General features: G+C 35.3%; 1 protein-coding gene across 2 annotated transcripts in view; it reads right to left on the bottom strand.

The window, feature by feature from the left end:
- VTA1 (vesicle trafficking 1) overlaps positions 1–25,574 on the bottom strand; it is a 65,389-nt gene extending 39,815 nt beyond the window's left edge. Inside the window, exons 1-4 of one of the 2 annotated variants that reach the window (XM_033867784.2) lie at positions 25,408–25,574; positions 7,183–7,277; positions 4,509–4,636; positions 3,801–3,876 (exon numbers count right to left, since the gene is read on the bottom strand). In XM_033867784.2, the coding sequence (XP_033723675.1) occupies positions 3,801–3,876; positions 4,509–4,636; positions 7,183–7,277; positions 25,408–25,528 (420 nt within the window). In that variant the 5' untranslated portion in view covers positions 25,529–25,574. The remainder of the gene's footprint in view (positions 1–3,800; positions 3,877–4,508; positions 4,637–7,182; positions 7,278–25,407) is intronic. The other variant, XM_019951751.2, reaches the window with a different exon arrangement.
- Between the last annotated feature and the right edge of the window lie 209 nt (positions 25,575–25,783).

The following is a 25,783-nucleotide window of genomic DNA, read 5'->3' as shown; positions in this document are numbered from 1 at the left end:
CAAAGTATAGGATGAAACTAAAGTGAAAGTGGAAAGGAGGAATGAGTTACAATGCTTTGAGTAACCAGTTATACCCAGCTTTTAAAACATGTCATATTTTTAATAGTTATTGTGAAATAAGAAATGTTCTGCTAGTTTGTGTCTTATTTTAGGCACAGAGTGCTTAAATCACAAGTAAATAAATACAAGCCTTAGATTTCCTCAGACAACAATGAGGACCTACCAGAGAGGGTTGATGCCGATGATACTCTGCTTATCTGTTTTGGTAGGAGCTGCGAAAGTCACAGCTAGAGCGTATTCCTCCCTATTCCACTCAAGTGGAGCATTATTTAAAGTTATGACATTTTAAATCATTATTTTGAAAAATCTGTATCTCAGTGATAATGATGAATATGCCACTTCTAGAAATGGAAAATGATGGAACAAAAACCAACATTAAAAGTAAGGGAAAATAGAATTTGAAACTAGGCTGATCAAACTGGCTGGCTGGGGGATTATGTTATTGCTGTATGAACAGTCTTGCCAGTATTTCACTTTCCTTGTCGGCTGCCTTTATTTAGTCAACCTTAGTTCATGGCCAAAAACCAGTTCACTAGTCATATAAGGATAAGATCACTGTATAATAATGGATATGAGAAATGTCAGTATTGTATGCCAAACAAATTATAACTTTTTTATTTTTTTGTGGTACGCGGGCCTCTTCCTGTTGTGGCCTCTCCCGTTGCGGAGCACAGGCTCCGGACGCACAGGCTCAGCGGCCATGGCTCACGGGCCCAGCCGCTCTGCAGCACGTGGGATCTTCCCGGACCGGGGCACGAACCCATGTTCCCTGCATCGGCAGGCGGACTCTCAACCACTGTGCCACCAGGGAAGCCCATAACTTTTGATATATACAACTTTCACTGGATGTATAAACTTTGCATGTTATAACAAGCATATGTAAGTTAGTGAAGAGCACCCACATATAATTACATACTAAATGTGTGTACATACATTTGCTAATTTAAAATGCAGGATTTACATAAAGGCCCAAAGAATAAACCTCAGCCCAATCAAATAATTATAGGGACGTCCTTTCCATGCTGGCCTTACAATGCCTAATTTCTTTTTTCCATACCATTTCAGACCCCTCCTGCTCTCTGGATCCTTTAACCACCAACACAGATGTTATTTCCTACTTTAATGCCAATGCAAGGCAGAAAAACTTAGGTAGCAGGTTGGGTGATTAGACAGGGAAAGAAAAGAGTGTAAACATTTTGGAAAAATGTCCCTTTCACTCTTGGGCTACATGTAGTCTTTAGTATCCTCAGTATCTAAGCATCTCTCCCCCAACTCCTTTTGAAGCCCTCTCATTTGTCCCATTAAGAGTCCCTGCCTTAGCTACTATATTCAAATAACTAAGAAAGCTGTTCTTTGTTAAGGATACCTGTATGTAAACTTAGATTTTTTTTCCTTCTGAAATGCAGATGAATTACATGCTAATTATGTGTGGAGGTATTTATGTGTCCCTTAAGTAAAACAAAAACAAAACAAAACCTACATTACTCACTTAAGACTTCTGGACATTTTGTTCTTTTTCCTGTATCTATTACTTTACCTTTTATCTGGGTTCCCCACTGTTAGCAGTTATAACTTCAAAGAACTGTGTGCTTGCTTCTGAGATACATGGGCAAAAGCAGCTCCTCTAAGTAAGAAGTAGGAGAGGCAAGAAAAGCCATCTCAGAAGTATCTGGCAAACTGATCTGCTACTGTGCTTTACCATGACCTTCTCTTCTGATATCTTACATTTCTAGCTACTTCTCTACTTGTGTTTCTTTATTCACTTCTTCCTCTAGTCTTTTAAATACAGGTGTTTATCAGGATGTTTATCTGACCATTTTCTCTCTCTTTCAAAACTATCTTCTTACCTGAGGGTTTGTCTAATCTCCTAACTTGAACTTTTATCTCTATTTTGCATATTTCTTGTCTTTTTATTTCTAAGAGTCTTGTGGTGATTTATTTTTGTATGCTACACCTGCACCTCACACTTTAAAATTTAAGTCTAAACATATTATTTCTCCTCAGGTCAACGACAACCCACTTTGTACGAAGTTCCACAGTAATCATTAACTAGTTCTTTTGCCAAATGACTTGTAGTTCTTTCCTACCCCAGTTCATTCTATACAGTCTTATCATACCAAGCACCCCAAAGTAGAATTCTTTATTCAATAAATATAATAAATATAAATCCCCTAATTGAAGATGCCAGGCCTTTCATCATCTGTCTGATCTGGCTTATGACTTACTTTTCTAATCTGGTCTCATTATTCTCCTTCAGCCACCTGGTACTCGCCAAAACCCTACTACCTATCTACAGCTTTCCATAATATCATGCTTAAATCACCTCTATGTCCTCTGTGTGCCCTGTTTAGTATAGAGCCCCATACTAGTAAAACAGGAAAAAAAATCCAGATCAGTAGTAACAGGAGACAGGAGTAGAAAGGGAGCTGAACAGTGGATCCACAGGGCCTCTAAAATGCAAAAAAGTGAGAAGCATTTGTGGTTTTCACACTCCAGGCCTCAGTTTTCTCTGATGTTGCTCTATTTCAAGAAAAGTTAACAGCAGTGGCTCTCAATGGGCATTGCCCCATACCCTCGCGGGTGTTTGGAAATATCTGTTGGTGGTTTCTAGTCATCTGACTGGGGAATGCTGTGTGGGCAAGAGACAGGATGCTTGATGTTTTGAAAGAAAAGGGACAGTCACACACAATAAAAAAGTGTCCCTCATTTGGCACAACTTTGAAATGTCCTGCACATCTCTGCCAACTCAAAAACTCAGCTTATGATCGTCAGGCCTCGAGCTTAACTACATTTTACATATAAACAAAGCATTTATTGCACAGTTTTGATGTACTGTTTTACAAACGTAAAATATCGCATAGATAGATTGTACTTTGTTTTGTTTGGAATGATACACTGAGCTGCTCACCATTTTGAAAAAATCATTTCATAGAAAGCAATGTTCTTCATAGATCTCAAATCACTAATATGACATGCCTCTATCAGTCTCATTTGTAACTCTCTTTTCTCCTCCCTTCCTCCTTCCCTCCTTCCCTCCCTCCCTTCCTTCCTCTCTCTCTCTCTCTTTTGTTCTTTCTAGATTAACATCTCTCCTTCCAGGTCAATGGTAAAGCCTGCTACAGTGAAAACAACACTGAACTCACGGCAACAAGTTTGTCACTTAGCCTCAGTTTGCTCATATATAAAATGGATATGTGCTCTACTTATCTTAGAGTGGTTATGAGAAACAAACTGATAAAATGGATAGGAAGTATCTTGTAAAATATCAAGTTCTATATGTATTTTACAATAGAGACAAACCTTTAACAATAATATTTCTGGCTAGAAACAAAATAGGAAAAAAGCAGTACTAAAAAGTCTCTGCCTCCAGTAATGTTTACCAAATAACAGTACAGAAATTTAACAGCATCCAGGATCAGTAATATTTAAACACTTAATAAAATCAAACTCTGAACCTGGGGTTCAGAGACCAATACAGTAGCTATGTACTCACTAAAGTATAAAATACATGCTGGATTTAAAGAACTTACTACAAAAAATAACATTTATCATTAAAAATAATTCCATCTTTTGTTTTCACTTTTTAAAATGTGGCTAGTAGACAATTTAAAATTACACATTTTGCTTATACTACATTTCTGATGGACATGATGCTCTAACTAAACAATGCAATAATAAAACTAATAAAAAGCAACAACACTGATCTCCAGCTAATAAGACAATAAAGAATGTACACTCACTTCATCAGTGAGTTCTCCAAACACTGTTATGACATCTATTAAAAGACTTGCAGTATAGAAGGACTTGATCATGTTTCTGGAAGAGAAAAGAAAAGTTCATCTAATTCAAATGAAAAAATGTAAGAATTAGTCTTGTAGCTACAAGACAAAAGCTTCCAATGTTTATAAAAGCACTCTGAAATTGTTTTAAATAAAATCAGATTTCAAGAACACAATGGAGCTCCTGTAATCTGTTATTAGGAGGAAGTTACAACACATATAACAGGTGAATATGCTACAACAAGGTTTCATAGTATGCGTCTGATTTTAGAAAATGTAATGACAGTACTATCTGAATCCATATCAAGCCATGTGTATTTCTTTGTATTTAAGTCTTATTATAATAATGACAAATCATTTGAATCGGTAGGGGTGGGAATTTTTAAAATCAGTATCATTGGACCAGGCTGTTTTTGGCTAAAATCAACACAGATCTTACTAAATGGCTAGTTAGGGTATATTTATGAAGAAAATGAATCTGCCCTGGGTATTCTTCGTTTAGCCATTTTCTCTAAAAAGCCAGGATCACTCTTGTAACCCAAACTCATTCTGAGATTCAAAAAAAAAAAATCTAAATCGTTAATCAGGAAGTCTGAGAGTAATCAAGAGAAAACTGGATAAATTCTGGTTATACAGTAACTAAATTTAATTTTATCTATCTTTACTTACTTGTGAAATCGCCCAGCACGATCTTCATTATCTGCATACAAAAACATTTTCAAAGCATAATTCTCCAAATGGGCACAACCAACTATTTCTTGAGTAACAGCTTCATTATCGCCCAACTGTTTCTTAAGCTAAAATAAAATGAGATACAGAACTTATGATTCTGGGCTCACAGAAGTGTATACTTAAGTATAAAAATTCCCAATAATCAAATCCAACGTTCACAAAATTTTGAAGAAAGACACTTATGATAACGTGAACGTTTAATTTAGCTCTAAATATCAAAATAATCAAGAAAAAAAACCATCCAACTATCTATGTAAAGCATCAGACAAATATTTCAAATGTACTAACAAGTATCCTAAAAATGGGATTAAGAAATTCTTTCCTAACCATACATAATTTAAATCTTTAATTTATTTCTATTTCAATTTCTTCTATCAAATACAGAAAAATACAATGAGAAGGATCATTATATCCTAAAAAAGTATCTCTCAGAGCACACTGCATTAGAGATCTAATTCTAAGTAACGTATAAGAAAACAAACTTAGAATAGGATTACGGAAATTTTAAAAATGTAGACAAATATATACCTCAAATCAACACAATTTACAACCATGTAAATTTCCAGTCAGTACATCCCTTTCCTACACATACAATAATTTAAAGTGTTTTAAAAACAACAAACTAAATTCCTACATTTTACTCAGACTGTCATATTGGAGTAAAATGACCTTCTGGAATATTAGATCTGAGCACCACACTACTGTTTAAAAATTGCTTTTTTCAAAGAACATTATAAAGTAACAAATTAAATTTAGAAAAAGCGAGAGGATTTTTCATAAAATCAGCAAAGTACATATTCTCATAATTAAGGCCCAGAAGAGTTTGAATACTGGAATTTAAGGACATCTGAGCATGCTCATCCTGAACAAAAACAGAAAAAAAGCCCCACATATAACACTGGTTTACTGTATCCACACTGCGAAATGCTTTAATTGTAGAGGCAATTTATTTCTAGAAAAATTTAGTGGGAGCATGTCATTTCATCTCACCTTCAGCATAAAAAACTGGCAGCAAAAACATAATATACTTGAAGTGTTCCAACTATAAATATAAACATTATAGCACAAGCAGATATGTTCTCACCATGGAATGAACTTGTTATTTAATGTAGATAATAATAAATTCCTGGTAAGTCTCTTTATAAATGTGATTTTACATTTTGCATATTATAAAGACAGTTTGAGTTTTGTCTTATCCATAAGCTATTGTTATTTTAGCTATTATTGTTAAGCTGTAAAATTAATAAAGAGATATATTCTATATAAAATGTCTGTAAGAGACTGTATTGTACAAATGTATTGCTACGTGTCAGACAAATTCTTCCTCCCACCTCCTAACCCCACCCTCCAAAAGAAGAGTACTCAAATTCTTCCTGCATCCACAGAAGCAGTATTAGAAGTAGAAGGCCAGACAGGCTCCAAGGGCAGCTGAGTTGTCATCAGTGATGCCACCAGGCTACCTTGGATGGTTAATAGTAGCAGATGACAGGATTCTGGGTCAGAAGGCCAGGCACCCATACAAAGTTAGAGAGAACACTATTGCCCATGGCTGCTTAATACAAGTAGGCTTTGATCTGAATAACTTTCAACTTTTAAAAAAAGTTCTGGGCCGACTGGTATAAGTGCATTGATTTTTAATATGTCTGAATTTTGTTTCTCTAAACAAAATAATGCAACTGATCAAATAAATATTTACGTTTCTAATTCTCTTGAGCAGGTCACATAACTAAATAAGCAAATAAAAAGTAAGCCACAGCTATGAATATAACTGCCTTGGAGGAGATGCATTAATGAGAAGTAAACCTTGACATTGTTAAAAAAGAAACTGGGATGGCTGGGCATGGGAGGCACAGGGTGGAGCCCTGCTTACTAAGTAAGGTTACTATGGTTTAATAATGCCTTCCTGATGCACTGACACCCAATCAAATCCTTCAATTTTCCCTGGATTCGTGCTTCTACATAACCTGTGAAGTTCTATCACAGTTCAAGATGACTTATTGGTCACCTCCCACATTTCTGCTAGCAGAGGAAAATGCCTAGACCATAAGAGTATCTTGTTATGGGACCAAGAGTAGGAGGAAGAAACAATAGGCAACTTCCTTCATGGTCCTTTTCACTAAATAAATAGCCCGTTTCTTTCTTTTTTTTGCCCGTGCCTCACAGCATGTGGGATTGCAGTTCCCCAACCAGGGATCGAACATGCACCCCCTGCAGTGGAAATGCGAAGTCTTAACCACTGGACCACCAAGGAAGTCCCCGATTTCATTATTACAAGAGCCATTTAAGAATTCCCAAATCAATCATCGGTGTGACTGCATGAAGGAAGGTTAGAAAGGGTTTGTCACTTACAAAAGAATGACTCAAAGGTCATCTACAATAACCTGGAACAAAATATAATGTATATGTAAAGATACTGAAACCGACGTATACCTACTTACAACTCCCTAAGCAGTATGATGTAAATGAAAAAAAAATGTGTCTCATTTTTCCTCAGCTATGACATTGCTGATTGCTGCCAACAGGAAGAACTAAAATGACAACACACACACAAATGAAATAAAATGGCATTTTAAACATTAAGCAGAAAATAAATTTTCAGTGTTCAACTTACAGCTTCTAACTGATCCATTAGCTTTGATAAAAATTTACGACATTCAGGAGTTTTACTGTCAATCTTCATTCCCGTTTGCATCGCATACAAACGACCTACAAAGAAAAATACGATTTGAACAATTTCCAGGACTGAATGTTTAAAATATGTTTTGTCTAATTAATAATTCAAGTTTTAAGTGAATTGAGAAATAAAATAAAACTTTGATTTACTATGGCTCTTATTCACAAATATAAAGAACACAAAAATATTATCCAAAGAATGCAAGATGAATGATGATAAGTTTCTATGAAGTAAGGCCTTCTCTTTTGGCATTATGTTTAAAAAATAAAAGGACTAGGTCCTAAGCTGTCAAAGGGACCTGCAATTTAATAGGTAAGTGAGGGCATTCAGAAAAACAACCACGTGTACAAGAGCACTTGCCAAGGGCGAGATAAGTAATACTGATAAAATACACAATATGGGCTGGGACAAGGGGAAATGCCACTCAGGCTGAGGCTAACAGGGAGAATTTTTTTGGTCATTTTTATATATACAAATAAAAATAAGTATACCATCTCTTTAAAAAAAATAGAAATATTAGAGATAAGGCTGAAGCTAAAAACCTCTCTGCTACCACAATCCTAAATAGCTTTCCCAGTGATAAGAGCTGTAAAGTTTGGTGGTAATTGTTGTTACCACTGGTATGTATATATACTGCCTATAATTTACCTCTTACATTCAACAATATGCTCAGGAGATCTGCGTAGCACTACAGTGCTCCACACTATGGCCACAACAAACTAAAGCACATTTGGGTAGTTCTCAGATTTTCATCGTTACAAACCATGTTGCGCTACCAGACCTTCTTGAGCACACATTCAAGAGTTCCCTGACGGAGATACCAAGAATGAGAATTGCTGGCTCATGGTATATGTAGTACCTTTCTCACTTTAAGGGCTACTCTTAAAACTGTCTTCCAAAACGAATTACCACTATGCAGTTATATCTATAACACATGCAAGCACCCATTTCTCCTAAACTCACAAAAAATTGATATTAAATTAAAAATTGATATTAAACTTATCAATCTCAGAACTGTGTTACCTCACTGTCTGATTTTGCATTTTCACTGTTCAAAGGTATTAGAGATTTACTGGATAGCTCTATATCCTCCTTTATGAATTAGGAATAGCTATCAAAATAAAAGGAAAAAATCTGCCAAATTTTCTGTTGGGTTGTTTCCTTTTTAACAAATTGCCGTGTGGCAGTTTTTTGTACAGTAGAAAGGAGGGAGATCATGTTTCCCCACCAAATGGAATCTTGTGAACACTATCCCCCTTCCCTGCTTTATTTTCTCCTCAGCAGGTAATCATCTTCAATTTTTTTATCCTCTGATTCTACTACAACTCCAACTTAAGCTCCATGAAAATGGCGATTGTAGTCTACTTGGTTTGATGTATCCCTGGCATCTGGGATAGTGCCTGGCCTTCGATAAACATTTTCTGAATAGATAAATACATGAATGAAAGAATAGCGCATTCTGCCCCACTGATTTAAATGCCACTTTTATCATTCATTAGCATACATTAAGTTTTCATGGGATAAAAGGGCCTAATTCTTTATATTGTCTATCTTGCTTTGTTATTTGTTAGTCTACTGGTCTATCATTGCTTTATTTACTGCAGCTTTAGAACATGGCTTGGTATGTTAGCTACTCTCAGGATTTCCAATTCAATTATGTCAACCCAATCATATCTTCTTTAAAGATGTATTAATATACAAATAATACAGTTATGTATTCTGCATGTATTTTTAATTTCAATAGCTGTATCTGAGGGAACTACTTTTGAAGGCTTAGGCTTTTACAGCTATCTCATGTTATAGAGCTTTAAGCTTAATTAATTAACACATTTATTTCTATATCAAATTTAAGGGTTTGATCCATCTAGGTATTAATGAGAGGAAAAAAATGGAGTTCTAAAAGTACTGTAGAGATTTACACTGACTTACAGTGTAAAAAGCATGATGCTTTCATTTTCACTGCACAGTAACCAGCACTGGATATCACTCTGACAAAAAAAAAATCTGAGAAGCAAAAAAAGCCCTTATTATCCATTGCTTTAATCACAAGTGTGACTAAATTTTGCCTTTTCCTCTTTCTTTTAACCAGTCATATTTAACAACATGTCCAGGTCGTTTACCCATTTGAGTACCAGGTTCTAATCACCTCTCCCCACTCCACGCCTTTTAAAGCATGGCTGAACCCCCTCCCCTCTTCAAACCAGTCATATCTCTTGAGTTGTTCAAGCTCTCTACCTGTTTTAGTCAGCTTTTGTTGTTATAATTGTGACTGAACTCCCCAACACCTCCTCTCTGTGAATTGTTCTGGTCTTCCAGCATTTTTGTTGCATTTTTTTTTTATTATTAAAAGTGCATCACATGAGCTCTTTGGAAAATAAATATTGGCTGAAAATATTGTGCCATCTTCCAATTTTTGAATATTGTTTTAAAACACAGAAGCTTAAAATATTTATGTACCCAAAGCGATTTTTTCCCCCAATCAATTCTAAGCTTGGAAAGCTCTTTTATCTCTAAGAAACTGGATATTCAGTTATGATTTTTCCAGTTAAATTCCTTTTTGAATTTAACTTTTAATAACATGCATCCACCTCAGTTACTGGCATCTGTCTCAAATACACTCAAGAAATAATCCTTTCTTTCTCTAATGATTTGTGGTTCCTTAATATGTTTTTGCTTTTTATATGTCTTGGCTATTTGATTTCACTGAGATCACAGATTAAATGTCATCTCACATGATAATACCTATAACTGATAATATGCTTTTTCTTCCTCCAAATTTAATCTTACTATGTCTTATGGTGCTACAAATTTTTTTCTGAAGAATTTTAAGTGTTCTTGCTCTTATTTTTAAGGGGAAGGCTTTTAGTTGAGAGTAGGGATCAATTCTGTGTTAGGTTGCTCCTATTTCCCCTAATAGTCCCCATCCTAAGCTATACTGAGGCTGCAGCCTTTGAGACCTATAAGATCCCAGGGATTGGCAGGAGTGTGGGCAAGAAGATATCAGCATTTCTATTAATACATGTATCTCATTCTTTATAAGTTCCTATTTTTACATATCTTTTATAACACATATAGTATTTTTCTAATACATATATAGTATTAGTACATCAATACAGAAATGTTATTTATAAATAATTACATATTATTGGAGATTTGTGTTTAATTATTTTTAACTCGTGGGTAGATGGGCAAAAGGTTAAGAATCACTGCTCACTGCATCCTTACTCTTCTCAACTGTAAACTGTATTTTCTCCACACAGCCCTGTTCCTTCTACCATATTCCCTGGAACTACTGTTTCAGAATCAGCAAACTCCCCTTACCTCTCCTCAGATTCCTTCTTCCTCTTTGTCTTAATTAAAACCTGAATGTCACTTGAAGAAATAATTTTATTTGCAGTCCTCTCAAGTAATGAGTTTTAATTCTCTTACATTCCTTCTAGTGTGTAAAAGAATTGAAAAAGAGAATTGGCAGGTATGATTGGTTTTCTCTTTGCATCCCACTATTACAGTATTCTCTCAATGTTTTCTAAATACGCTGGTCTAGGGCTCATCCACTCTCTTCCATTGGATTGTTATGCTTGTAATTGCCCATGGACCTCAGGGTCTCTCCTTGTCTTTCCACCATCTTCAAACTTTCGCTGTTCACATGGATAATCAATACTTCTGGCAAAGACTGCTAGCTGTCTACCTGCATCCTTTCTCCCCGTGTTCTTTACAAACTAGATCCCTACACATTATTAGGGAGCTGTAATGTAGCTAGCCAAAATAGTATATTTCCCAGTATTCCTCAAAGTAAAATACGGCCATGTTATTACCGAAGACAAATATCATATAACCAGAAATTGTTGGGAGAGACTTCTGGACCTTAAAAGGGGGAATGACAGCAGGAAAGGACCTTACTAACTCCTTCCCCTTTCTCTTCCCTGCTGCCAAGAATAGAAATGGGATGACTGAAACTCTAGCAGATATCTTGGACCACAAGGCAACCTTGGTAATCGTGCTAGTTTGTAGACTTGAAATTAGAAAGAGCTTGAGTCCCTGATGACTTCATGGAATTGGCACACTAGCGCTGGGTACTGCCAACATCAGACTTTCCTTTAAATGAGGGAATAAATCCTTATTTTACTTAGCAATTGTAATTTTGAATTTTCTGTGATGAAAAAGCAAATCTATTTCTTATGCATACAGTGAGTGCTGTGTTCTCAATTCTTATCAACAATGATCTCCAATAACTGTACATACTCTCCTTTACATGCCAGTCACCCCATAACTAAATTACCATCTCAAAGTGCTGTACTGTCAATATCAGTATATCAATCACTCACTCTAAGCATAACTCCTTTTCTTCCAATTTTAAACTCTGCTTGCTACAACAGGCTTCCAGTTCACTGGTGTTGCCCTACTTCTTCATTACAACCAGTCTTTTCTCCTTTAACTTCCCTCTGCAACCAGCTTTGATTTTATGACAGATTTTTCTTGAACTTTATTGTCCTATCTCCTATCCCTGAATCTTTTTATTACATTCCTCTGGCAAAAGCACACTCATATATAAGCCCAACTATCCTCTCTTCCTATGCCTACATACTAGCAACAGAGACCACTGGCAGATCAGCATCACTATAAATACCATAATTATCAACCTCAAATGAGCTTAATACCTTTTTTTATAATTGAATATTTCAGTATTATTTATTCGACCAAAGTAAAATACACTTTCTATCACTATAAACTGAGCACAAGCTACAGTTGTTTAAACATCCATATTTTTATGATGTGCCAACATTTTGCATCCAATGTGAAACAGTTGGTTTGAAAATATTAAAGTTCTCTATTTTGTTTACCATCTTCTCTCCTGTTTTCTCCATTCTCTGAAGACATTTTATATTAATTGTGTAAGACGGATTTCCTTATCTTCCCAACCTCTCAAATGACTTTTTCAAACATCTTTCAAACAAAACCTCACCCAAACACACACACAGAAAATTTAGTAGACATTAATTAATTACTCGCTATCTATATATACTATTAGTCAACACAATAACACAATAATGTGAGGAAATACAGTACTGACAGTTTCATTCCCCTAGGAGGTCTTTCTCCTTACTTTATCAAAGTAGTGAACAATATATGAATCCTACCATCTATGGAGTGTAGTTAGCTACCTAGTGGACCAACTATGGGCATAAATGGCTATCCAGCATAGGTAAGAGCCCATTAAGCAAACATGCATAAAATTAATCAGCACTTTCTTGCTACCAAGCAATGAAGATTATCTGTATCTCCTTTGAAACAAAAATCAAATTATTCCCAATTCACTATCACCACAACCATCATCAATCTCCCTCACAACACAAATATAAACAAATGTCAGCTTCTTGTTCTTTAGAAGTTAACCTTAATACAAATGGCTAGTACTCAAAATATAGTTTAATGACAATATAGTTTAATGGTTTCACGTACATGCATTTTTTTCTTGGCTTACATGCATATTCAGTTTTCGCAATTATAGGACATTATTGTAAAGCAACACCTTTAAATGAAGGACTGGAAAGAATCATCTCAGACCCGGAAAGATTTAGGATAAAAGTTGGCCTCTTACATTTTTGAATATCTTACATGGTTTACAATTCTTAAGTTGTATCACAAGATATACTTTCTAATATTAATAAAAGTGAAAAGACATTAAACCTACTTATGAAAATTAATAAATACACCAAAAGATCTTTTTCATAATGGATGGAAAAAAGCATCACTTTCACACAGAACTCTGTTCAGGACAAGTAATTCATTGTAGCAGCAGCAGTACGACAAAAAATTAATGTCTAACATGGAAAGCTGCCGACTGAAACAGAATAAATATGTAGCTAGAATCATGTATAAGAAAATATATTTGATTTATTTCATCAAGGAAATGTTTATTTTTATGAATAAATATTATTTGAAGATGAGTAATGAGACATATTTGCAAAAGGATTAAATACTTTCCAACCTAACTTTAATGTGAAACATTTAGGAGACAAACATTTACTAATCCTGAAGGTATGAACATTAAATCTAAACATTAACATTCTAACACACCCTTGCTTATACATGAGAAACCTAAAAATATGAAATGCATGATATAAGCACACAAAAGGTATATAAAAGCAATTGTGAAGAGTTATGAGTTAATAGGTTAAATTAATGTAGCACTCAAATAGGAATCATTATGCTATACACTGATGTATAAAAGCAAATTTTATTCCAATAAAGAGAACTAAATATATTACTCTACTCATAAGTATATTATAAATCCCTGCTTTTGTGAAAGCAGGGATTTTATTATCTTTTGTGAATGGACTTCCAAATCAAGGAATAAAAACAAAGTATGAATGAATATATATTAATAAAGGGTATTTACTTCACTCATTCCTTCTTAAACAAATTTTTTAGAGCTTCTGTCATAATACAGTAGCTTTAAGAAAAAGTTAGCTATTTCTGAATTCCTACTAAAAGACCATGCTGGTACTTAGCGAACACTAAGTGATGATTTGATTACTAAAATGAGAACACAGATTCTAATTCTGACCACATGGAGTAGTGAGATTTGCTATCCCACTGTAAACAACAAAAAAACTAGACAAAATATACAAAACAAGTTTTCAGACAATGGAAACATGGTAAGACCAAGACATCTGAAGAAAGGAAACATATGAGGTGACACCAATATCAGCCTAACATTCTGCCTGGAGGTACATCCCAGTCTAAGGAGTAGGAGGGGAGTCCAAAGCAGAGCACAGTCCTCTAGCTGAGTTGAGAAAACAGACTGGAGTTCACGGAGACTGAGGCAGCTGTAAGTTGAGGGGCAGAGTTCTGAAGAGGATGAAGCTATGAAGAAAAGAAATCCAGAAATCTGTATAGGGGTAAACTTGAGGCTCAGGAGAACCCAACCATAGTGCATGTGAAGGAGAAAACTCCACACGGCCAAAGAATGAGCAGAAACTGTGAGCTGGACTGTCCCCAGAGCACACACAGGGCTGGGATGTATTCAAGTTCCAATCAGAAGGAGTGGAGAGCCCCAGATGCTCACCCAGGATATTCAGTAGAGACCCCCAAAGGGATATGCTTTAGTGATAGGGTTAACCTGTCCCTAAAGCAAAGGCTACTTTAGACCTGCTCCCCAAAGCTAAAAACAAACAAAATAAAGCACAAAAGAATCTAACTGAACAGCAATTAACTTAACTGTTGGTCACATTAAATCCCTTCAAGAACAGACATTCAAGAACTTAAAATTCACTCTGCCCTGCAACCAATCAAGAATGACTAATGACGGCAATAGCAGAAGAATGTGAACATAAGATAAAACAATAAGATAAGATAAAACAATGACAAAATAATGGAAATAGCAGACGATGACATTAAAATACTGGGGAACTATTATAAAGTATATTTAATGGAAACCATGAATAAAATGCAGAGAGAAACAGAACATACACAAAGGAACACAAATGGACCATCCAGAGATGAAAAATACACTATCTGAAATAAAAAATTTACTGGACAGGATTAACAGTAGTTTAGACACCATAAAAGAAAAAATTAGTGAAATTCAGAACATAGCAATAGGAACTACTTAAAGCAGGGAGAAAAAGGATTGAAAAGAGAAACAAAAACAAACACAAAACCGGAGTTTCAGTGAGGTGTGGGAAAACACCAAGTGCTCTAACATACATGTAATTGGAATCCTCCCCTCCAAAGGTGGGGAGGTGTGGCAAATACAATTGACAAATTAAAATTTTTAACCAGCAAAAATATCTTTCAAAAATGAGAATGAAATAAAAGCTTGTTTCACAAAAGAGAAGCTGAAAGAATTGGTGGCAATCCTACAAAAGAAATGATAAACTTTTCAACAGGAAAGAAAATGATACCAGATTTAAAACAATCTACACAAAGGAATGAAGAGTGCTAAAAATGGTAATTATGTGGGAATATATTAAAAATTATATTTCCTCATTTTATGAATCTTTTTAAAAAGGATGGTTAAAAAATATATTCTAGGGTTTATGGTATATGTATAAATAAAACACATAACAACTACAGGCAAAGGACAGGAGAAAAGAAAGTGAAGTTCTTAACTTATATGTGAGGTGTTATATGATAGTAGACTGTGATAAGTTACTGTAAATGCTAGAGCAACCATTAAAAATACTAAAACAAAGAGGAATATCTAATAAGCCCACAGTGGAGGTACAATGGACTCCAAAGTGTTTCCAAAGAGAAACAACTGGGATTAAAAAACACCTAAAAACCAAAAAACCTGGACAAGCCACAGAAAAATACATGATGAATTGAATGAAAGTGAGAATTTATCAAGCACTGAAACCTGTGCTGCTCAAGAGGATGTAAGCTTTCACTTTGAACAATCATAATTGTCATTAAAAAAAAAAGAATCTTATCAAAGATGATTTAAACTTGCATGGGTGCCAAACATAAGACAATGACAGATAAGGACAAGTTACTTGACCACACTGATCCTGTCCCCTCAACCTTAGAAACAGGTTGAAAGAGTCTAAAACCAAACTGATTTACTTTACTCAAAAAAGGAGTAATTATTGGGCTTCCCTGGTGGCGCAGTGGTTGAGAGTCCACTTGCCGATGCAGGGGACACGGGTTCGTGCCCCAGTCCGGGAAGATCCCACATGCCGCGGAGCGGCTGGGCCCGTGAGCCATGGCTGCTGAGCCTGCGCATCCGGAGCCTGTGCTCCGCAACAGGAGAGGCCACAACAGTGACAGGCGTACCACAAAAAAAAAAAAAAAAAAAAGGAGTAATTATTAAAATGACTATTTTACGATATAAAATGTCTGCATATATGTTTGCAAAAACAAAAAGAATGGAGTACTAATGGATAAGCCAGTAGTCCAACTTTCTGTGCGTATTTATTAACCTGTCATTGCTAAAGTAAAGTATCCCGAGTCAGCTTATAATAAAAAATGATAAGTACTTAGGTAAGAGGACTATGGGCTCAAATTAATTGTTACAGATTCAGAAATCAGCAAAAAGAAAAAAAAGCCACTGCTTATCTTCACTGGCTTAGTTAAGCTTATCTGTCATTAAAAAAATCCGATTTCTGTGTAACAACAAAAAAATAACAGGCAACTGATTATTAATCCTAATATCCACCATGAAGCAAAAAATCCAATATTTTTCGGCCTTTAAACTAAAAATTTACACTTGTGCATCTTATAACATCTTGTATATGAAATATACCATTTGTATTTACAACTTCCTGAAAACTACATTTAATTTTCCTATGATCATATAAACATGACTCTGAAAGAACACTTGTACACTTTTACTGAATGTCTATTAACTGTACAATATCACCCCCTAGAGGAAACTTTAAAAAAATAAACTTGAAACTTTATGTATTTAGTTACTTAAGCAAATTTAAAAGGAAGGAATCTTTCTACTTTTAGCTTTATCCACAACACCAAACTTCACAGAATCAAAATAGTTATCATATGGTGCCCATGTTTAGTAGAGACTCAAGTATTTTCTGGCTTCATTGAGGAAAAAAAAAAAGAGACATAACAGAGCTCAGAGATATGTTAATAACATCAAGCCTGTCCTCCATTTCTACCTTCCACTTATTAGGAATCTTCCAGATTACTGCATTGGCTCCCCCTTTCTTTTTCACCAATTTAACTAGTCCCTTTACCTTCACTCTGTAAGTGGTATTCTAATTACTACCTACTATCAACAATTTTACATATAACCATTTCTCATCTAGAATCTGTCATTCAGGTCCTGGCTCCATCACTTACTAATAAAAGGACCAGGATAACTATAAGGTTCAAATCCGATGCTCTGAAGAAAAGTATTGTTATTAATGCCAAGAGCTACATAAATGTTAGTTATCTGGCCTCTTTATTCAGTGACAGCTATAAGGCCATAATTCCCTGTAGGGACTATAGCTGCCTTAAAATTCAGATCAATTTAACATTTTTGGAGCACCTATTCTTTATTGTGTAAATATGTCTAGTGACCTAGCACTACCTGGTACAGTAAATGAATAAAGAGCTCCCAGCAGCGTGCAGTCTTCTTAAGTTTACCACCTAGAAGACAAAATAGGCAAATGAAAAGCAATTAGGTAAAGCCATACAAGGCATAATGAGGACACAGAGATGATGCACCTTAAAACTAGGGAGTTTAAGAGAAGGTCTCCCAGAAAAAGTGACATTCAAGCTAGTATCCAAAGGATAAAAATGAAGCGGGGATGGCAGGGAAGGGAAGAGGTACCAAGGGAGAGAGAACAATGTTGGAAAGCTTGGAGACAACAGAAAGCCAGTAAGGTTCTAGAAACGGAATGAAATTCAGTTTGATTAAAACTACAAAAGATGATGCCGTGTTCAAATCATAAGTGGTTCCTAAAGGCACTTATATTTTTTCTGATAGTCAGATGGAGCTACCACAAGTACCTTTACAAAAATTTTTGCTTTCAATAAAGCTTTTGTTTTTTAGTATTTATGGGACATGCCCACTTACAGAATAGAAAACATTAAAAAAAAGACAATCAAAAGAAAACCATATATAAACCTAAAAGCCACAATTTCTTCTCCAAGTGTATGTATGTATGTACATATAAGAAAGTTCAAATCGTAGTATATATATAATTTTATATCCTGTATTTTTATATCAATTTTCTCCCATGTTTCAAAAGATGCTTTCTAATTTTTAAATGATTACATCACTTTCTATCTAATGGATATACCATAACTTACTTAACCATTTCCACAATGATATATATTTAGGTTGTTTTGAGCTTGCCACAAATGTATAAATAATCATTCAGAGAATTCTGCATAAAGTTCTTAATATATTAGTGATTATTTCCTAAGCACAAGCTTTTCAAAACTGGAATTACTGAACATCAGATAGTTTTACAATTCCATACACTCTGACAAAATGCTTTCTAAAACTATGAATCAACTCACACAGCCACATCAATGAAAATTTCACCATATACTCATTTGCACTGAGTGATAACTTTATAGTCCAAAAAAGGTATGCCATTTTAACTTACCTGAATGTTAATAACTAGTATTCTCTCCTTTAGTAGTACATACATATTCTTTGTCCATTTATCTATGGGGATCTTAGTTTTGTTTTTTTTTAAATGGATTTATATGAGTGTTTCATATATCAGGGATATTGGCTCTCATCTATTGGATCTTGGATCTCTCATCTTTGTCTCTCATCTATTGGAAATATTTTTTCCTAATGCAATGTTTTTATAAATTAATTGTACTGTTTGTGTCACATACAATTCCTAAATGTTTAGTTAACTTTATCATTCTTTTATTCTGCATTTTTTCCCCTAAGCATTTAAAGCAGAACTTTTTAGTAGCAACAGGGATTACCTGCTTGAAGTAGAAGGTAGGAAGCTATGTCAATAGCTTAGATGTAAGGTGAGGGGATGATATCAGAGAAACTAAGGAGATAAGTAAAATTTTAAATGTTTGATGACTGGCTGATTGTGACAGGTATGAGGAAAGGATGGGAAGGTTAAATTTGTAATTTTTAACTAATAAATTTGAAAATCTGACAGATATGAAAGATATTCTAGAAAACTTTAATACATCAACATTAGCTCAAGTCTAATTTTTTAAAATGTAAATTGACAAATATAAAAAATAACTTCCCCCCAAAACATAAAGTTCTGGCTGTAACAGGGTAACATGAAGGATTCTTCTTAGGAAACTGCTCTCTATCTTCACTACGGTGATGGATACATGAACCTACACCTGACAAAACTATTTAGAACTAAAAACACACGCACACGTAAATGAATACGTGGAAAACTACGGAAGTCTGAATCAGATTAGTGGGTTGTGTCAATGTCAATATTCTGGTTGTGATACTGTACTATAATTTTGCAAGATATTACCATTGGGGCACAATGGGTAAAAGGCACACAGGATCTTCTGTATTATTTCTCACAACTGTATGTGGATCTACAATTATCTCAAAATAAAAAGTTTAATGAAAAAAAATCTAATAGGATTCTTTCCAGGAATGAGGAGATGTTCCAAATATGAGTAAATTTAATAATTTGTTATTAGTTACTACATTAAAAGGTTCAGAGAAGTAAACACTAAGCATATTAGTCAAAAAATAATTTGATCTATGGTGTTTCAACACTCATTCCTGACTTAAAAATAAAAGATCAAACAATTTAGAAATGTTTAATTCCCATTAAGGCCAGATAGAAATCATTTTTGGAAATCACAAAATACTGGAAAGGAGGAGGCACAATGGGCACATCCTATGACATATCTATGACTTAATCTAATACCCACAAGTCATAAAATACTGTGTTTTGAAATTCTTTTCATTACGTTTCCTTACTGTAGTAAGAGCATATGAAAAAACTAAGAATTACCGTATAGTTCATTTATTCAATCAACAGATATTACATGTAAATTACATAATTTACAATTATCCACCATGGCTTAGGTACTGTATTAGGAGTTAAGAGATTCAACTAAGACATACTTCTTGCTCTCACAGAGCTTACATTCTAGTAAGAACGAAATATTCGTAATATTTAGAACAATGGCATTCATTAAATATTTATGAATGCCAATTATGTGCCAGGTGAAAAAAAGGTATCAATCCCTGTCCTCCAGGAGAATCCAGGAGACAGAAAGATAACAGTGTTATAACACAATGTGATCAAGATGAGGGACATATGTGAAACAATTTCTAGACCATTCTATGAGGTCAGGAAAACCAATCTGCAAAAAGTACTGAGTCCGTAAGCATAAATTAGATTAAGAGGAAGTCAGAGGGGATTCCAAGCAGAGAGCAACATATATAAAGCCTCAGAAATAAGAGAATATGGAACTTTTATAAATCAGCAAGTACTTTAGCAAAATAATCTTGAATTTTTTTCTCACAAAAAATTCTTCGTTGCTCTAGGAATTTAGAATATTTTTGTTTGCTCTAAGTTTATAGAAATGTATCCCTTCACACATTTTTCAGTTGACATCTACCACTTTTCATCAGAAGTTTAAACAGGTAAAAAAATGTAATTTCTGTACTACATCAAATATTGACATCTAAAAATTATATCACTCTTTCAACTGTAAATACCATAGTAATTTGATATCTATTATAATCTATTTTAAGATACAAATAGCTTTTTTAAGAGTCAGAAATACTGTGTATTTTCTTTTAACCTGTATTTCTATTTACTTATCTTATAGAATTTTATTATAAAAAATGTATTTGTATGCTCAAAAGTCCTACTTGATTATCCTATCATACTGCTCTGCAACAGAAAGGATATAAAAATTGAAATTTTGACAAAATTTCCTGTGAGCGAAGCTACTATGTGTTAAAATATTTCTTCTGGAATTGAATTTTGGCAATTATTATTATGTATAATTGATCAGGACAACATGATTATTTATTTTAATAATCATTAAGTATAAATATTACAATTTTCTTGGAAATGCATCAAATAATGAGTTAAACTGCCTATCTATGAATTAATATGATTTATCCTCATAATGAACCAGGGTAGAGTATTGGTTCTATTCCTACGTTCATTTTTATGAATTTAACAAGGGAGAAAATTCATTCATATAAAGCAGCAGATGTGAATGGAAGCTCTGTCACAGCAAAATCACTGAATTCTTTAAATTCCTTCTGGGTTATAGGCTAAAAACCACATCATCACTTATCATCAAATAATATTGTTAATAATCTCTCTTAGCTGACATTTTAATTAGGTCTGCCTGAAAATTTGTTTTAAGACTAGAAAAGAATCTGTCACCCCATCATTAGAGTATTCATTCTCTCAATTCCTGTGAAGTATTCAGAAAAGATCTTATAAAGACTCATCATTTTCTTTCAAAGGCTTCTTTTTATCCTAAGACAGTGACACAGGATTGGGAAAATGGAAATACTGTTCATTTCAACATCTGCTGGCAGGAAAAAAAATTTTTTAGTATTTTAATTTTGTCACTTGTTTTAAATGTATTTCTGAAAAAACAAAACACTTCAGAGCTAAAGATTTACCTCATTTAAGGAGAATGTCCACCATTTTACATAAATGGCAAAACCAGCTGTTAAAGCCAAACCAATCAGCCACTGGAGGTTTACTTTTTTCAGAAAAATATGACTTCTCTAATTCGAATAAATATGTTAACATGTCCCCGCAAGCCCCATCTCATTTCTGAATTCTAATTCTAAAATTTTGATATCCTACAGACCTTTACATGAGCTTGTGACTTGGATGAAATAAGGCACTGCCCCACTTCAGCATTTCCCTTTTGTTTCTTACCTCCGGAATGACACTTTAGTAAGGAACAGAGAACAAAAAGGTAAGGTCATATAATGAAAACTCTTACCATTTTGAAACTTCAGAACACCTCAACACAGGCCAATTTTGAACATGAGATGTTACCCTTAATATATATACATACAAGTGTAAGAGACTCTGAAATACAGAGACGTTTCCACTGTGGTACGTTCATGTCCTTGTTCCCACAGCTAACCCTCTCCACACCATCTTGCACTTGATCTTGGTCGCACACTGTCCCTCTGCATTTCTCGGGATAAAATCCAAAATGACCAAACAATGGCTGCTAATAGCTAAGAACAATTCCTTCTTCTTCTGAGTTTCATTCCTGACCGCTCCCCTTATAAAAAGTTATATGTTAGAATGTTCCTTTGACATCCTTTCTTTCTCATGCCCAGCATTTTAAAATAAAAGCTTACTCTTTGCTCTGACTGGTGTTCTTCCAAATAAGACAGAGAAAGATAGGAAGCTCTACCTAATACCTTAATTGAGGTTTCACTAATACCAGTAATTTATTTGAACTGTCCCTTTTTTCTGGACACCCTGGAGTATTTTCCACCTTCTTCTCCAGGGCAATACACCATAAAAATGCTAATGAGGCATCAGAGTATGTCCTTCTTCTTTAAAGTAGGAGAAGGGCAACTGAGAACAGGATATGATTTAAAAAAAAGGAAGAAGCATACTACTTTGCTACCTTGACCAAAGGAACTTTGTCAGGAAAGAAACATACAGAAGTTGAGAACTGTGAAAATGATTCCCATAGAATTATTTGCATACTGAAGTTTGAATAGCACTGGTTTAGTACATCTAGAGCATAAATTACAAGGAAAAAAGTCATCATGAGCCATCTTCTGTTAGACAGCAGAATCACACCTAAAATATAACATGCACAGGAATTATCAGACAGCAAATATAAACGTAAATATTTTTTAAAGCATTTAAAGAAGAGTGTTTTAAAAACACAGTTAACAAAAGATTATCAGAAATGGCTAGCTGATTTAAAAACAAAATGAGAACATCTAGAAATAAAAAATGGAAATAGAAACTCAACAGATGGGTTCTACAATAGGATATGTGGAGGTGAACACAGACCTAAAGAAATTATACAGAATGTAGCACAGAAAGAAAATGGATACAAACTATGAAAGCATTAAGAGACAAAGAAGCTAAAGGAGAAAAATGCAACACATACCTAATTAAAACTGCAGGAGAGAATAGAGATAGCAGAGAAGCAGTACTTGAACAGATGATAGTAGAAAATTTTCTAAATTTAATGAAAGACACCAACCTACAAACTCAGGAAGCCAAAGTGCCAAATAAGGTACACAAAAAGAAATCAAGGCCTAGAAAATCAGAACATGAACCATAAGGAAGAGATTAATAAATTGGCCATATTTTAAAATTAAAAACTTTTGCACATCAAAGGATTTCATAAATCAAGTGAAAAATCAAACTATAAACTTGGAGAAGACAATCACAACGCATATACCAATGGATCAGTAGCTAGATTATTAAGAAAAGACAATGAAATAGAAAAACGGTCAAAAGCAATAAATAGGTATTTCAAAAGGAAATCACAAATGGTTAATTAAAATATGAAAAGATGCTCAACTTTATTAAGGCTCAGTGAATTGCAAATTTCACTCGAATGAGACATCATTTCACACTCATCAGATCAGCAAAAATATAAGTCTAATAGCAGCAAATATGGTGAGTACATTAGCATTCATTTTACTGTTCCTTACATACATTATATATGTTCTTTAACATGCATATGTTTCATAACAAAAATATTTTTCAAGTGTCACCTGGATTTAGCAATAAAAATGTTTGTTCATGACCCTGCTGAGAGCAATTACAGTGAAATAATGGGCATGAAAACCAGACCACAATGGGCTGAAAAAGTTCTATTAGATAAGGATGTAAAGACAACTACAGACAATTATTTCAAGCTTATCTTTGAGGCTGGGCAGACAGGACTGCAACTTTAGGGGAATGTCACAGTGAGAGCTCCTTTTAGTTTTTAAATAAAGGAAACTAGGGCAAGTTTAGAAAGAAACAGCAAAAGAGGGAAGATAATGACATGGGAAATAAAGGGTCTCTGGGCAGTCACAAAGGTATATAATACAGAACCCATAAACAGGGATTAGTTTTACACAGAATCAAGGGTTCCTATTTCATTGTTATAAGAGATAACCTCTTTGACTTTAATCACATCGTTTTTCTCCTTGCTCCATCACTCCAGTTACAATGGTCACCTTGATCCTCTTTCAAGCAAGACTTTTGTGCTTTTTTTGTGTACCCCCTCTATGGAGAGTACTCTTTCCCCGGTGATGCAAAGCCTGCCTTTCACTCCTTTCAAGTCTTGCTCAGATGTGAACCCAGTGAAGCTCTCCCTGACCAGTCTAAAAATGAAATCCCTTCCTCACTTCCTACCACCCTACTCCTGGTACTCCCTATACTTTCCCTGCTTTATTTTTCTTTGTAACCTTCTAATATTCTATATAATATACTCATTTTATTGCTTAATCTCCCCACCCCATAGTATGTAAATTCCATGAATGCAGGAACTGTAGTCACAATTCCTGGTAATGCTCATACAGGTAGAATCTTAATAAATACAAGCTGAATGAAAGACTAATAGTCCCTACTTAAGGAACCTCAAAAACAAGTATAATGGAAAAATGCTGCTACGATTTGAACAAGCTGAGGTAAAGCCTTGAGAGTAATCAACTTACTGCCCACAGAAGTGGTGACATTTGAGTTAGACCCTGAATCATAAGGAGTTTGCCAATTGGAGAATAAAGGAAGAAGGTCCAAGACAGTGAAGAACGTGGAGGTTTGAAAGAGGCTTGCAATTTGAGAAATGAAAATGGGGTTACCTGGAGTATGGCAGGGATGACAGTGGACCATTTTTTAGCTAATCTTATAACATCCACAATAGAGGACACATTATATTGAGCTTCTCAAGGCTAAAAATCCTTTTCAGAAGCTTTATAGTTGCTTAGTCACGTGTTTTATTTGCAACAACATTAGAGTATGGAATATGAAATAAAGTTTACCGAATCTACTCTCTTCACTGCAAAGAAAAAAGTGTCAACAAATTTAATCTGTGTTTTTCATCACCTGTAGATTATAAGCATCACAGTCAACCAAAGCAAGACTATTGCTTTGTCTCAATCCCAGGTATTATTCAAAATCAAGACTATAAATTCTCATTGGTGGGACAGGGTAGTTTGAATGCAGAAGGGGGAATGGACAAATCCAAGTGCTTGTTTTGTAGCAGCTACTCTCCATTTATGAATTTTTGAATGCGCTTGCATGTTGTCCTAATTCACGTGCACTTATTACTATAGTTTCAACTAGTCTATCTTCCTTTTGTCCACATCACTACTGTTTTTGGGACACTTACCTTCGTTTTAGCTCCAACTCAATTACTTAGCTACCCAGGTTATTATCAGGATTCCCTGGTGGCGATAAGAGCCTCTTGTGTGTACACGCAGAAAAAAACCCTTAGAACAGTGTGTTCCAGAGTTCATGAGTCCAAGTATTCTGTTTAAAAATATTTAAGCACAAGACTGGGTAGGTCGTAGACACCATGGTCCTTTTGAAGTTTTGCCTTTCTGGGGCCTTCAAGGGGGCGGAGAGAAGGTGGAGATCCCTGAGGAGGGAGGGGCCCCAAGGGATTCCCAGGGCAGGTCAGAGGTCAAAGCTCAGATCTAAAGCTAGGGAAGCGGGGCCTGCCTCAAGAACCAGGGGGTGGTGTGTGGGCCCCGGAGGGTAAGTAGGGCCGCGGCGACTCGGAAAGACTCACAGTAATAGGCCACCACAGGGTCCCGCTTGTCATGCTCCTGAGCCGTCCTCAGATGATGCTGTATGCTCTTAAACTGTAGAGGCAGCGGGGGCAGCGGGGGGAGCGGAGCAAGGGCCGCCATCTCCACTCCAGGAACAAGCCCTTCTTACTCGCCGGCCACCGACACTTCCGCTTCCGTCTGGGAGGGTGCGCGCACTAACGCGCAGGCAAATCCCGCCCATTTTCCCGTTGCTCAGCAACGTCGAGGCAACTACGGGTTCCCAGCAGGGACAATCTCAGTGCGCCTGGCTCGTAGCAGTTATAGAGCCCAGAGGAGGTGGAGCAGCTTGGCTGTGATACCGCCTATGGCACCAGCGCTCCCTGCTGGCCGCTGGCC

Source organism: Tursiops truncatus, chromosome 12, assembly GCF_011762595.2.
Source record: "Tursiops truncatus isolate mTurTru1 chromosome 12, mTurTru1.mat.Y, whole genome shotgun sequence".
Classification (NCBI taxonomy): Eukaryota; Metazoa; Chordata; class Mammalia; order Artiodactyla; family Delphinidae; genus Tursiops; species Tursiops truncatus.
Note: the sequence above shows the minus strand (reverse complement) of the source record. Positions and strands in the feature narration are given on the sequence as shown.